Genomic DNA, 15,011 nt, shown 5'->3' on the forward strand with positions numbered 1-15,011 from the left:
AGGAATGCCATCTTCTCTGGACTGGAGTTGGTCTGTTATTCCATTTCAGGGAAGGCATATTTGTCAGAAGTGAGTATGGTTCTAGGAAAGCACGCTTTGCAGGAAAGAACTGTGTTCTGAAAAACGTGTGGAAAAGAGTTTCAGAATAACCAATATGTGATATTTGACAACATGGAATGCAATGGCTCCATTTAACTTGAAAACGTCTGTTTTGCAATCCAAGTTAATTGGAATGAAAAGGTCAGAACTAAAATAAGTAGCAAAATGACTGAAACAAAGATTTGATTCACCCAAATAGCATTTTTTTTTTCTTTAAATGTGTTAATTTTACACATTTTTAGAATTTTGGTTATTGGTTTGAATTGGAAAACTTTTCCATCCTTAAACTTCCCCATGACAGAATAACTATTTCATTGGTAATACTCAAGTTCATGAATGCATAATGGAGCCAAGGTAAAACTTCAGCATTCTTCATCCCAGGACACTCTGAATCAAACAAAGCAGAGATTTGAACCCAGACCTATTCTGATTAAACTTGTCATTGAAAAATAGTTTCCTCAAAGAAGTTTCCAACAAACTCTAATGAGAATCACCTACTGAGGGACATCCTCCTGTGACCCAAATTTTGAAAGCTGCAGACCTCTCAAAATCAAACAGAAAAGCAATTTTTCCATTTTGGAACCTCAGTTCAGTCCTGTAATTATTAACCCCTCATCCTTGTGAGTCTTTCCCTCCAGTAGTCTCACATTTTATTTCAGCTAAAATTACTTTCATCCTTTATCAGCTTGCCTGTATGAATTTGTGCAGCAGCTGCTGTGTCCATTGAACAGTGAGATTCATGTGTATAAAATAGTTCTGATCCACCAAGTCCTTCACGTCCAAGATAAAAACCCACTTCCATGTTTCCTTAGGGATTTTTTTACCTATCTCTTTCCAAATAATAAATATCAGGAAGAAAAGAAGCAACATAACTTACATATTGAAGGAAATTAAACCCTTTCTTAAATGTACTGCCAGCTTCAGAAAAATGGTTTCTCTCTTTGTTTCTTTCATTTGAATTGCATGGATAAAAGGATCTCTCTCCAGCCAGATCAAGCTGTGTCAGGGGGCTTGTGTTGTAAGAGGAAAAATAAACCAACAAACCTTCAAAAAGGCATTAGGGCTTATATTCCCAGATTGCTCCGTCATTCCTGGGCAGAAAAAAGATTTTTCTACCACCAGGAAAACCGGCAGATTGGTCACCAGATTCCAGGGAGCCTCGTGTGGAGTCAGAGCTGAGTTGCACAGCAGCACATGCCCGTGCTGGCACGGGCTGCAGGACCATTCCTGTCCTGAGCAGAGCCTGCTCTGCAGAGCCACTGCCTGCTCTCCATTCCTTCCTCTCACTGCCAGCTACAGCCTCTGACTCAAAGATCAACGGAGATGTCACATTGCAAAAAGGGAAATTTTGTACATGTGTATTTTTTTGTATGACCAATAATGTTTCTGAGAAAAACTTCTCCAATGGCAGAGCTTTGTAATCCTGAATATTTCACAGTTTCTCTTTTTGGAAGACATGTCCCCTGCAGATACAATATGTATAATTTAAAGCAAAACACAAGAAATTCCCTAAGTAATTACTGGAGATGGCAGTAACAAAAAAAGAAATTCAGCATTTTCCACTGTGCTAATCTTTCCTTCTATTTACATTTTCAATATCCAACAAGGAGCTGAGCACATTTTCAGATTCAATTTTCAGTCACCACACTGATACACAAGGGGAACTCTGTCTAAAACAGAGCTAGTTTCATGTCTGAAAGGAACCTGAGCTGAGTAAAACAACTTGCCCATATTTCTCCAGCACTTAAATGAGCCTCGTTTGAAGAGTCATCTCCATGTTTCTTTTACTTCGTGAAATTTTAAACAAAACTCACCTGATGTCAATTCATATCGTGTGGTTTTACCTACAGGGAGGACAACAGCTCTGTGTTTGTTCATATAAGACAATAGCAGCACGAATCCACATCAGCAGTGTGAATCCACATTAAAAAATGGAGCAGCGGTTCAGGGTTTTGGAAAGACAAACAATATTGTGGATCCCTGAGAGAGATGGAGAGAGTGTGTTGTCAAAGGAATCATTCTTCACATCTCCTCAACCCTCTAAGTCCTTATGTCACTACACCCAGGGAAGAAGGGTAGACAGTGTCCCCAGGTATAAAAGTAGAGAAAAAATCCTCTACAGAGGCTGGGAGTGACTGGTATAGGACAGTATTCAAGCTGATAATCAAGACCTAATTGGTATGAAAGAATTATTACCATTCATTGATAGTTAAACCTACTTTGCATGAGAATCCATTATAAGAATGAACAATGATCTTGAATTCATTCTTAGAAGATTATGAAATAACAATCCTTTCTACGATGCAGATCTCATTTACTAGCTGGTGAAATGATCAGAAATAAAGGAAACCTGATAGATAAATCCCCTATGAAGCTCTAAATAAAATTTAAAACTACTGCAAAACTGCACAAAAATAAAGGCATTATTAGCTTGGAGTTTACTCTGTAACTTTACAATGTGCCGATTTGAATATTGCAACTTTTCATTAAAAGTGACAAGCTAATAAAAGTAAAAATCAATAATGAAAATTTGTTCTAATTTATATTTTTTCAAATATAACAAAAAACTTTCTAGATTGCTCTTGTTTGACAAATTCTGATTTCCGTTAAAAGGATTTCTCACAGAAAATTCTTACTATCAATTAGCAATTTCCATTCCAAGCATCTTCAATGGAACAAGAGTGGCAGTCCTCTAATGAATTTTTTTATTTATTAGTTAAGTCAGACAGGCATTTGACAACAGGCTGAGTTTCTGTAATTAGCACTGAGCTATGAAAAAAGCAGAAAATAATGAAATGTTTATCAGAAGTGATTTCTTTGAGTATGTCTGTCCCAATTCTTTTCTCTTTCACATTCATTTTTCTTTTGATTTTACGTCGATGTCTTCAAACAGCACTTTGTTCCCTCTTTTGTTTCTGCACGTATTGTAAATTTCAGCTCTGCAGAGAAGGGCCACTCCATTCAGTGCTGCGGCCATTGAAGACTTTTTTAAGTGTGCAGCTCTGTGAGGAACGGGGCTAATGATATCTGGCTTCCAGCAGCTCTGTGTCTGGTGGTTGGGTTCTCTGACATCTAATAAGGTGTGACTGCCAATTAAAGCCTTTCCTGTGGCTGACACCATCCGAACTGTGCTGTCGCATGTGGATTCTCAGAGGTCTACTAAAGGTGAGCTCATAGCACACTCGCACTTACAGTGAAGGAATGCAGATACGCTCTCTCCTCTGCCTGACTTTTTTGTTTTCTCAAAACTTGTTATAGCAAAATACTGTATATTCTCCGGTGAATTTCAGTGAAAACAGCCAAAAAGTCACATCCTCAAATGTGACTAAGGATATGCAAAAGCACAAACACATATTGCGTTTCTTTTGGAATAGGAGTTAAACCCTGCGATTTCTACATAAGACTACATTTATCTTGATCAAAGGACTTTATCTGAAAAGTGGTTTTGCCTTAAGTGGTACTTTTTTTCCTTAAAATTGGTGGTGGATGTAAAGAGCCATCCCTTGAATCTGATCTTGTACAATTTTGAAGGCTTGCCACTGTGTCTAGCAATCTATTCTTCACTCATCATTTTAATTGGCGAGAGAAGAGTTATCTCCAACATCTTAACTTCTCTGTACTGGGGACAGCTTTGTACAGAAAGGTTTTGTTCTTCTACGCTGGGCCACAGCCTGGGTCAGAAAATTCACAGTGTCCATCTGGAGCCAAAATGTGCTTGTTCTCAGGCATATCCAGCCATGTTGCACTCTCTGATTGGCACAAAGCCCTTCAGCCTCTGTTCTCCCCATGTGCTGGTCTAAGGATGGGCTAGGGGCAGAGGACTCTTGGCAAGTCCAGGCAGGACAACTCCAGCCTTGATCTGCCACACACGATGGCATCCTGTGGTAGTTTAAGACTTGCAGCCCTCACCAGACTTCATTCTGCTTGCACAGAGCTGATGTTAGGCACAAAAAAGACAGCCATTCTTCTGTATTCATAATCACTGCTATTCACTACAAGATAAAATATATTTTTTTTTCATGTCACCAGTGTAAACTTAACCTGGAATTATAAAACAGAGGGTCTTACTCTGTCACTCCCATTACTTCAATCTCTTTTAATTTTTCGTTGTCCATACCATTAAATGGCACAAACAGTAATTCCTGGATGAGAAACTTTTGTCCTTATCTAGTCCTCACTTGAATGAAGTATCAGTGTTTTCAATGACCTGAAGGGGCACTGAGAAGGGTTAAAAAACACTAATTAAATGCATAGAGAACTAGCTTTCTACTTTTCAACTCTGTAGCCATAAAAAACAGAGAAATTGCATCAGGAACATTAATGAAAATTTAAAAAAAATATGAGAAAAATATGATGAATCATTACAACATACATTTACTTCATTGGGATGGAGACAATAGCAGCATCTAAACATCAAGATATGACATAATGTTTATGAAATGGATTTTTTTTTCCCCCCTGTCATTCAGCAATTAAATTTTCTGATACCCAGAGCATTTTATACAATATAGAAGGGCTCCTCACAGGATTTCACATTTGCACAAATGCAACAACAATGTTCTCTCATAGTGCAAGTCCCACTATTTTGTGATGGAAAAGCTTGTTTGTTCAAACACAAAGGGCCATCCTGCTGTTACAAAAATCCCTCAGCTAAATGCTTCAGTAGAAAGCCATCTGAAGAAAAATAATAATAAAACTGTCCTGAATCCCTTGAGACTCTGGCTCCAAAGAGGTACCAATAAGAATGCTCCTTGAAAACATTACAAAACCCACAACTAGTCTCATAAAAATAACAGTGATCTGTTTTGGAGGGAGACTTTAAACTTGCAAAGGCAAAAAACTTAGCTATTGCTTTCCTGTCACAGGCTGTCATATGTCCAGAATGACTTTGTTCTCCCTCAGATCCCTGTGGCCTCATATGCAGCTGGTTTGGGAAAGGATAGAAGGGCACATGGCAGATCCAGCAATGCAGCAGCTCTGTCTCTCAGGTGGGGTATATTCCCACCTTATTCCCTTGTCTGAGAGATGAGAAGGGTCATGGTGAAGGTCCAGGGCCAGCAGGTGTGCATGGGCTGGAAATGACTTGGTCAGGACAAGAGCAGAGTGTCCATAGGAACAGAACTGCAAGTGGGAGACAGAGATGGATGCAGGTGGGTCTGAAACAGGACTGAGGGCAAACCCCCAGGCTGCCTGCTGGGAAGCAGCATCATATGGGTAGATTTTAAATAGTTGCTATGTAGAACAATCCAGGTTGGAGCAAAAGGGGACATGTGTCATCTCCACACATGGCAAGAAATTTGTTGAAGAAGAACCCACATTCGTTATGCATTAACAACCAATATTCAAGATTAACAAAACTATTCCATACCAGAATATAATGTGAAGAGACTCTACCATGAAACAAGTATACTTCAGAAAGTATCCCTTTGTCCTACCTTTTTTTTTCATTACATCTGGTAGAAATAATGACTGCAGAATGTCTTTCAACAAAAGGTCATTTATGTCAATGGACAGAACACAGAGGATCAGATCACCTGTGGTAATTGCAAATTAATGCTCTACTGCTAATGCATTAACTACACAATATTGATCTACAATTGAATCATACAGGCTACTGTGAAGTGATTTTTACTTTAATATTTTTACGCTTTTATTGCTTTTTCCATAATGCATTTTCTCTTCCCACTAGAATTTTCTATAACTGTCTCAATTTTTAATTTGTTACAGTGAGACAATGACTATGAAAAACGTGTTTCTCTTTCAAAGCCTTGCAAAAATCTAACAAACCATCAATGTGACATGGTAAATCACATACATGATGCAAAAGATGAATAACAATCTGATCTGCATCTTATTTTGATAAATCAGGGCTTTTAAAAAAGCTTAATTAAAAAAAAAAAAAAGAAAAAAAAAGAACAAAAAACCCAACTGCAGCCCCATTGGAAGCCTATAGTAATGAACTGTACCTCAGGAAGATGCAGCTAGACATTTCTGAAGCTTTTGTTATGCTATTAGTGCAGGATTATCTCCATAAATTAAGTTGGCTTTTTTAAAAAAATAAATATTTCATGCCTGTATTGAAAAAGGATCAATGAATTTGAGTATGCTACAAAATGTATAGAGCTATGGAATCAGCTGAAGAATGATTGAAATGTTTTGGCATTTTTCGTGCAAAAAAACAAAGAAAAAAATGTGGGGTCTTTTTGCAATTGTTTCTGAAGTCCATAAATTGGAAGAAAGCTCTGTTAAACTGTTGCATAAAATTTAATCCTGGGTATTACTGACTAAAATGATCCAGTTTGTTTTCTGTACCTCTTGAAGGACTTTCTTACACATGAACTTTTTGCCAGAAGCACCACCAAGATATTGCCCTCCATCTTCTAAAGTAGGGGATAGAGCACACTTTAAATGTGTGAAACTCTCTCCCCAAACCATTTGCTCATATACTTGCTTAATACCACTTGAGATGGTTATAGCATATATCCAAATACAGCTTACCACCTGACTCCTGACTTGCATTCCTGTATATGATCATTTTGCAAATGGAAAATAAATCCCTACATTTTAAAAATAAAAGGAATTAGAGAAAAATAATGGAGCACTGATTGTAGGTGAAACAGATGCAGAGAAAAATCTGATCTTACTTCTAATGGAGGCACATTTATTATTCATAAACCTCTTCTCTAGAGATATACCACATTACAAGTAAATCAACTCACACAAAGCCTTTGTATTATTTTAGCCCATAAGCATCAACCTTTCATGACTGAGAAGACACGAGACTCTTGTCTAGGCAAAATGAAGGGAAGCCCAATGGCCATGAGAATGCTGCTCTCCTAGGCTCTATAGCTGGGCTCCATGAATAAACCTACACAATCTGTGCTGCTTAGTGGTATCAGACCATGTTTAATGCTGGATGAACTGACCTTCCCTACCCTTTCAAAATGCTGCTAAGGAGGAAACATCCAGCAGCTATTCTGTGTAGCAGGGCAGTGGCAGCAGTGGCAGTACCCGCTCCTAGGTTTTGAGACCACTGCTCATTCAGCACAGCTGAGCACAGAGCTCACTCCAGCACCACCAAAGCCCAGGCTACTTGCTTTCCACCTTTGGATCAGTTATAAGGTGTCCTCATGGTTTTGGAAATGTGAAGTAAGATAAAAAAATGTGCAGTATTGTGTCAGTCCAAGTGTTTATTCAGCGCTATCTCCAATAGTGTCCTAAGCAGACACTTAGGATAAGGTTATGGGAAGCACTTATGAATTCCCCCAGTACAGTTCTAGCTTAGTATATGGAATCATTCAGTAGATCACTTTATTTGATGCTATCTCAAAATTCTGGTTTTGCTCAGTATTTTGGTACTGAGAAAGCAGAAGTGAACTGTCAATTATACTAGGCAACAGAGGTTTTGACTGCTGAAGAAGGAACATCTTGGGACTTTGATAACAAGGACATGATAGAAAGAGACTGGGATTCATGGGAAAGTATTATCTGGCTATTCATATGACTTTGTTAGGAAGGAAAAAAATGGCAATGATTCTTATAAGCCTTATAAGGTTTCAAAGATGACCTGTGAAGATGAAGCTGTCTTCTTTTCTCTGTCACAATGTATCCTGCCTGAACAGCATGCAAGAGTTTCAGGTTAGTCCCAGTCAAGTCTATTTCTTGTCTATAGAGATTACTTGTTTCCCTCTGCCTTCCATTTGCCTTTGCCAAGATGAGGGGAAAGACTTACACAGTGTACTCACAATCTTGCATGAAGTTTACTAAAGGCTTATTTTTAAATAAATGTAATTGAACTAGTTCAGATCCTTACCTACACAGAAGCTTTAGAATCCATTTATCTCAGATTAGTTTAAATGAGTTCCCTACTTTACTGAAACAGAAATAAGCCACTCAAGCTTAGCGGATAGGTTTGATCCAAAGGAGTTTAAAATTGTTCTAGAGATTATTTAAGTTAAACCAGAGAAGACTAGGGACAAGAAGAGTTTTTTTCACCCCCTCTGGGAAAATTCTGCTGAAAAGAGAAACTCTTCTGCAAAAGGCAGAAGACCAATATAGATCCAAGTAATTTCTGGTAGCAGTTCCAGAGAACTTGATTATGACTAAAAGGAAAACAATAATTATTATTTTGCAAATCCAATATTCTTTCTCTTGACCACTGTCTGGGATGTCTGCATTAAATTATATTTTAGAATTTCCCATTGCCATTGGGCAAATCAACAAAAAAGAAAAGAAATAATAAAAAATGAACAGCTACACAGTCTATTTAAAGGAAAACTGCAGAAATGACATTAAAAACCTTCATTTTTAGTCATCCAGAAACAGATATAGCAGACACAGAACAGAAAATCATTCCACTCTGCAGTTCAGATCACATTATATTGTTACAGAGTCATCAAAACTGCAGCTCTATTAGCAATAATAAATGAAATGCATCTATAGCACTAAAAACATTTTCTTGCCAATCCTACTTTTTTTGCAGACAAATGGTGCTCTGTAATCTGCCTTGTTACTTAGTACTTATATGGAAGAAGCTCTCAGATCATTAAGTAAGGTAGATCTTTTTTGCCTAGTCATAGGAAAAAAAACACTTTGAAGTATTATAATACAAACATCAAAAAAATTAAATAAAAATGGTCTTTATAAATCCAAAGACCATAGTAAGTCTATCAAAAATCAATAGCCTTCTATGGCAGCTCTCAGAGATGCTAACTTTTTGATGTACATTATCAAAACAAATGTGCAAATCAAAACATTGAGTTGGTCTATTTATTTTTTTTTTCTGAAATATAGCAAGCAAATGACTAAACTGAGCAGACACCATCACTGTGCAGAAGAGATGGTCACACTGAATCTAATTTTAATGTCAAAATGAATTGTGGAATGAAACTACTCCACTCATCCCACAGTGACACAGAGCCAATATCTACAGCTGCTGTTGTTTATGATGGGAATTACAGGTAGAGGGAAAGAATACCTACCCCAAGGTAACAATATATAATGGAATAATACAACGTAACCATCACCTACTCCTCATCAGCCATTCTAGCATTTATGCTGCAATGGTGCCTTGACATGCCTAGTAGAGCAGGTAAGGGGCTGATCTTCCAGCCAATTTCCCGATGCCCATAATAACAGACCACCAAGGCTTCCTTCCATAATAGGAACTAACTAACCATGCCAATCCAGCCAGGACCTCAAAACAATCCATCAGGCACTGTAAACAGCATCAACTACTACATGCAGCTCAAGAAGTCACTCCAATACAGTGGGCTGCAATGCCAGCACCATAGGCAGTAGGTAAAGCTCTGCACCTCCTGTCTCAATAACATGCTTCAGGGACACAGATGTCTGGATAAACAAGAATTACTTTAAACCTGCTCCCAGTGGGACTAAAGTGGTGCTCTTTGAAATCCCTCTCCTTGTGAAAAGGCTCTTTGCAGAAGACAAAACTGAGATAAAGGAAGATCAGATAGCTCAAGATTAATCCTCTGTCAACCTTGTTTGTATGAAAAGGAAGAGATGATTAAAGTTTAAATCCTACAGGTCAGAGGAAAAGAGGGAAAACACACTCACGACTAGCCCTTTCCCAGAATGGTATTGTGACACCCAGAGTCTTCTTTTAGCAGCTCCTCCTCCATCTGAAATGAATGTCTGTCTCTTAGCAAGAAGCCAAAAACATGAATATTACTTTCAGTGGTATAAAACCCCCACTAGCCTAATGTTTGAAAGGAAGATACAGTACGGTTTTAATTACAATTATTTTAATTTCAATGTTTCAAAGAAAGAAAATGTACCTGCAGAACAGAAGCCCCACTGTGCAGAAACTGAAGCCCACTTTCAGCAGAATCAATGCCACCAGTTGCCAATACGGGGAAGCCTGGGAGAGCACGAGCTATGGCAGACACTGCACGGAGGGCGATGGGCCTAATAGCATTGCCTGCAGAAAACAGAACATTTTGTTAGCAACATGGGAACACACCTTGGTGTAATTTGCACATCCCTCACGGTAGGAACTTCAGAAAATAAGATCGAATTCTGAGATGCAGATGTTATATCCATTTATAAATTGACACCAGGTGGGTTTCAAGTGGTATCAATACTTGGATTAGGGATTTGGCTGAAATAAAGAAAATCACAGAAACATGTGGACTAACATTGCAAAGTTGGCATGAACATTTTAGCTGATGCTCAAAAGAAAGCCTAACAATGTCTGAGACAGAAAGCAATATTTTACCATACAATCTAGTCAGAGAGATCTATGTTTTTACATAAAGGATCAGATTGATTTTTTTTTTTTAACATAGATGTTGCCAAGTAAGTGGGAACATCTCATTTATGTATGCCTGCTTAAAAATTATTTAAAACTGCCATTTCACTGCACATGACATTTCATATATTATTTACTGTTTCCCCTTTGGATGTTTACAGTCAGATATTCCTTTAAGTAAACTCCTTTTAACTATTAACATTATAGTCAGGAGCTCAAAAGAAAAAAAATATTTTCATTTATGGGTTTTTTTCCAAGACTGGAGCTTGCATTTTCAAATGGTTTATAGACATTGAGCAAGACAATTCCCTGCTACATTTAGGGGAACCATGATTAAAGTCTCAATACACTGTGTTGGCTCTAGAAAGAGCCCCTTCCTTGCTTGTGCATCAGGTAAGACTTTCCACAGTCTAGCTGGAAGGGTGAATGAGAAGAATGATCCCACACAAGTTCAGGGCACAAAAACTGTCATGTTGTGTTTCAAACAGGACAGCTGCACTGTCACTTTGTCAAGGAGCTGTTTTCTCAAGGTAATTTTCCATTACAGAAAACTGAAATTTGGTTTGTCTTAACCATTAAAAATACTCTGTCTTCAGCTTACACTGCCTTTTGCTACATACCACTGCCCATCACTGTAACCCTGACAGACAACTCTGAATTCACAGGAGACCTTGGCCCGTCAATATTAAACACATTCACACCCGAAAGCTCAGCTAAGCAGTCTTTATTGACACCTGCTCTGGATTCAGCACAGAATTATCTTCCTGGGCAATGACAACTTCTGCTGCCTCAGGATAGACACCTTCTCATTATATACTTAATACAGCATCTCCTCTTTCTTCAATAGCTGATCTCTGCACCTAAACAAAAAGCAAGACTTGTTGCCTGATCAGACAGGCTTTTCCACCTGCCATCAAGACACTGGACATTCTTTCAAGCCCATCATGGATCAGGATTGCTCACAGGCTTGATACAAAAACTTCTAGCTAGTTTAACAGAGACTACACAGAGATAAAATGTTTTCAGCATATAAACTTTAATGTGCATAAATGGACAGCCTAACCCTGTCAGTGTGTTTTTGGTGAAAACTAGAGCCTGATTCACAAAATTTAGCAATCTCACCAAAACTGCCTTAAAGAACACACCAGAACAAATAACAGAAAGGAATTGGAGCTGAAGGACTTTCCACAGGACTCTGATGAGTATTTGCCATCATTTGAGCTAGATTGATTATAATGTGGTTGAAAGGACCAGAACGATTATCTGAAAGAAGATCTGCTAGTGTCCAAGAGAAAATATTATGACAGAATTTATGGTCCAGTCTTAGAAAAAGATTTGAGATTGAAATAATAATAATTAAAAAAACCCCAAACCATGTTGTTTGCTCTCACAGATTTATAAATAAAGTCTTTTGGAGGGCATACATGCCAAGACAGACACTACACAGCCAAAACCATTAAATGTAACTAGTTGAAAAACACTTGTTAATTAAATTCTCCAAATATTCAGTGTTTGAAATTGAGGCTACAGGTAAGCATTGGACTTGCTATATTGCTTTCAAGCACTGACACAGATGGTCCATAATCTCACTGTGATGAGGTAGTTATTTTTTAGAAAGGTGAAATAATACAGATCATGGTAACTCTGAAATCATGTGGCTAGAGGGAAATTTCTTCCCAATCTGCATGAGTTAAAACCTGACATCTGCCTTGAGTCATGAAGGTTTATATTCTTTTAACCCCAATGCATCTGTGAGAGTTTGCCTTGAATCAGTTTTTAAGCCTTATAGACCCTTGACCTTAATGATACCTTGCAGCAAAGAGTTCCATAAGAAAATATTTTGAGAATGTAATTGTTCTTTTCTTCAGTCTAATCAAATTAGCCACTTTCTCACTTAAATGTCTTTGTATAATGGTCAGTAGAGGAAAAGGAGCAAATGACAGTTTATTTAGAGTTTCAGCACAATAGATAATCAGAAAGGCCTTCATTCAGCCCAAAGAAATCAAGTATATGATTTGATGAAGTCTAGCAGACATGGCAATGAGACTTAGAATTTATTATGGAACACAGGTACTTTTTAGTACTAGCTGCACTTGATATTCATGAGTTATTACTTACACTTGGTGATTAGTAAATTAGTGATAAATTGGTACAATCACAGAAGTATTCCATTCATCCATAATTCACCCAAATGAATTAAAAAACATTTAAGGAGTGCTTCTGATGAGAGTAAACACATGGATCTAATGACAATCAGAGAGTAGACCGAGGTGTCGTTATTCATCCCAGCATTTTTTTCTTTAGTTTACAGAATACTGAACAAGCACATCAGCCTTTCTCCCATATATTTTTTGATCAACATTTCAGAAGCTTCACCTTCTGCAATAAAAGCTTCTGGTCTGGAATCCAATGTGATTGTAACAGAGATGCTACTGACTCATAAAATGGTGAAAAAACCTTCCAGATTAAAACACAAAATTCAGAGAGCATACAAACAATAATTGTGCCAAGCCATTAAAAAAAAAAAAAAAAGACAAATCATAAAAAAAAGCAAATGAGCATTGAATTTGACCTAGAGTCTCTATTTTCTTGCATTTTCATAGGAGCACTATAGGAAAGGAATAGATTCCACTAAAGAATTTTACATAGATGGAGTTTTAAAAAAGTTGAAATAAAGGAGATTGAATGCCAAATATTAAAAGATTGTAAGCAGTAGGGAGAATCTTCAGAATGCTGTCTGATAAATCCAATGGCATTTAAGAAGCTGAAGTCCAAATCCAGCATGCATTTGAAAGACTGCTCACATGTTTAAAAATAAGCATCTACCATATACTTTAGCATATTGGATCCTCTAATTCCACTAGTTAAACACCAGTAGCTGGGGAAACTGCTGATGTGGTTGTAGCTTTACAGCTGCTACCAGATGCTACGTTGCTATAATTCACCTCGCTGTAAAATAATTAGGTTTAATAAACAAAGTCCATTTATTCATACCTCAAGCAGAGGAGTAAGGTTTGAAAATGACTGACAGATAGAAAAATAGCTAGGGCATCAGATGCTACTCCATGTTGAAAATAACTTTCAAGTCTCCTACTAATTATGGAATGAATACTTGTTATTATATAAAGATTAAAACAATGAAATAATTATATGATGGAAGAGTCCCTGACCTTTTTCTTGCCTTAAAGTTTTGTCCTTTCTGCCAAAGCAGAACATACATCAATTAAATGCCTCTCCCTGATCAGCGCAGGTAGGCAGAGCTGCCCTTGTCCTCTGCGGATTGCAGAATGGTGACAAACTGATGTAAGGTACTATAGCTCCTTATTTGTTTGATTGTGTGTTTTTCCTTCAGATGTAAAAAACCATTTACCGGTGCCAGAAGACACATTTTATTACAACTTCATAAGTTCTTGGATTCCCCAGAGGACTCGATTCTGTAAAGCACCAAAAATGTTCATTAGATTGAGCCCTGAGAGCCAAATTTAATGCCTTCCTCAAGGAGAAGCCTGGCATTGAGCTTCAAAAAACCCAGTAACTTTGGAAATTCCTAGCAGAAACAATTCAGACCTTCTTGATCCACTAATGGGAAAAAAAGAAAACAGTCACAGGTGTCTTGAATAGTGGGCTACATTCTCACTTGCAATATATTGCACCAGTTTAAAGTCTTTAACACTTATTTGGAGCAGCTCTAAATGGGCCTTTAGGTAACGCTGATCTGGGTCCACTAAACACAGCCATCAGAACTTAGGTGAATCAATTCAGGTGATAATACTGAGTCTAAATCTTGAGACAGTCTGAATGGGCTTTATCAAACTCTTCGTCAGCAAAAGAAACAGCTTTAAAAGGAAAGCAAATGCTCTTACCTTTGGTTAGTAAATGACTTAAAAGCAAATTTTTATATCTATGGTGACTAGATGGAATAAAAATGAATTTGGAACATAATTCTCCCCATTCCTCAGAATTGTGAAGTAAAATTTATTTTTAATTTGCATTATATTATACTACACTGCAATTATTAATATCGTATTTAAACACCAGAGCCTAAATATTACAAGGAAAAATTAGCTGATACATTATTTTTTTATTAATAAATTACTGATGAGATCTGTGCTGCTAATAAAAATAATCTGAAAACCTAAGCAATACCTCCCTTCCTTCCTCCCTCCCTCTGTAAAATACATCCTTGGAAGACAGCTGATATTTTTGTTACTATGGCTGTTAAGATTAATAAAGCTAATGACAAAAGGAGCCAATAAAAACAAATACCAAATTTGGGTGAAAAAGCATGATATAAGAGAATTGGTCAGGGAAAGTTCAGGCATTGGAGATGATGAATCCAATGCTGCAGGAAGTAATTAGATAAGAATGTTTTGGAGGTTAGGAAAAAAACAGAGAAAACATAATTCTTTTTAAAGACATTTTCTGCATAACATGTATGTTATCTCGTACTGGTGATCAAAGTACTTTATATCTATCTATCTATCTATCTATCTATCTATCTATCTATCTATCTATCTATCTAATATATATGTGCATATATATATATATATATATATAATCTGCATTTGCAAACAGTCCCAGGAAATACACACAATTCATTTGCATTGCATTCCTTCTGATTGCAATTATTCTGTATGTTCTT

General features: G+C 37.2%; 1 protein-coding gene across 1 annotated transcript in view; it reads right to left on the bottom strand.

Moving 5' to 3' along the window:
• The window catches only part of DPYD (dihydropyrimidine dehydrogenase), a 308,687-nt gene that overhangs the window by 52,384 nt on the left and 241,292 nt on the right, over positions 1-15,011 (bottom strand). Inside the window, exon 19 of the mRNA XM_010006772.1 lies at positions 9,897-10,039. Within this exon, the coding sequence (XP_010005074.1) occupies positions 9,897-10,039 (143 nt within the window). The remainder of the gene's footprint in view (positions 1-9,896; positions 10,040-15,011) is intronic.

Source organism: Chaetura pelagica, unplaced genomic scaffold (assembly GCF_000747805.2).
Source record: "Chaetura pelagica isolate M959 unplaced genomic scaffold, ChaPel_1.0 scaffold69, whole genome shotgun sequence".
In the NCBI taxonomy this organism is placed as follows: Eukaryota; Metazoa; Chordata; class Aves; order Apodiformes; family Apodidae; genus Chaetura; species Chaetura pelagica.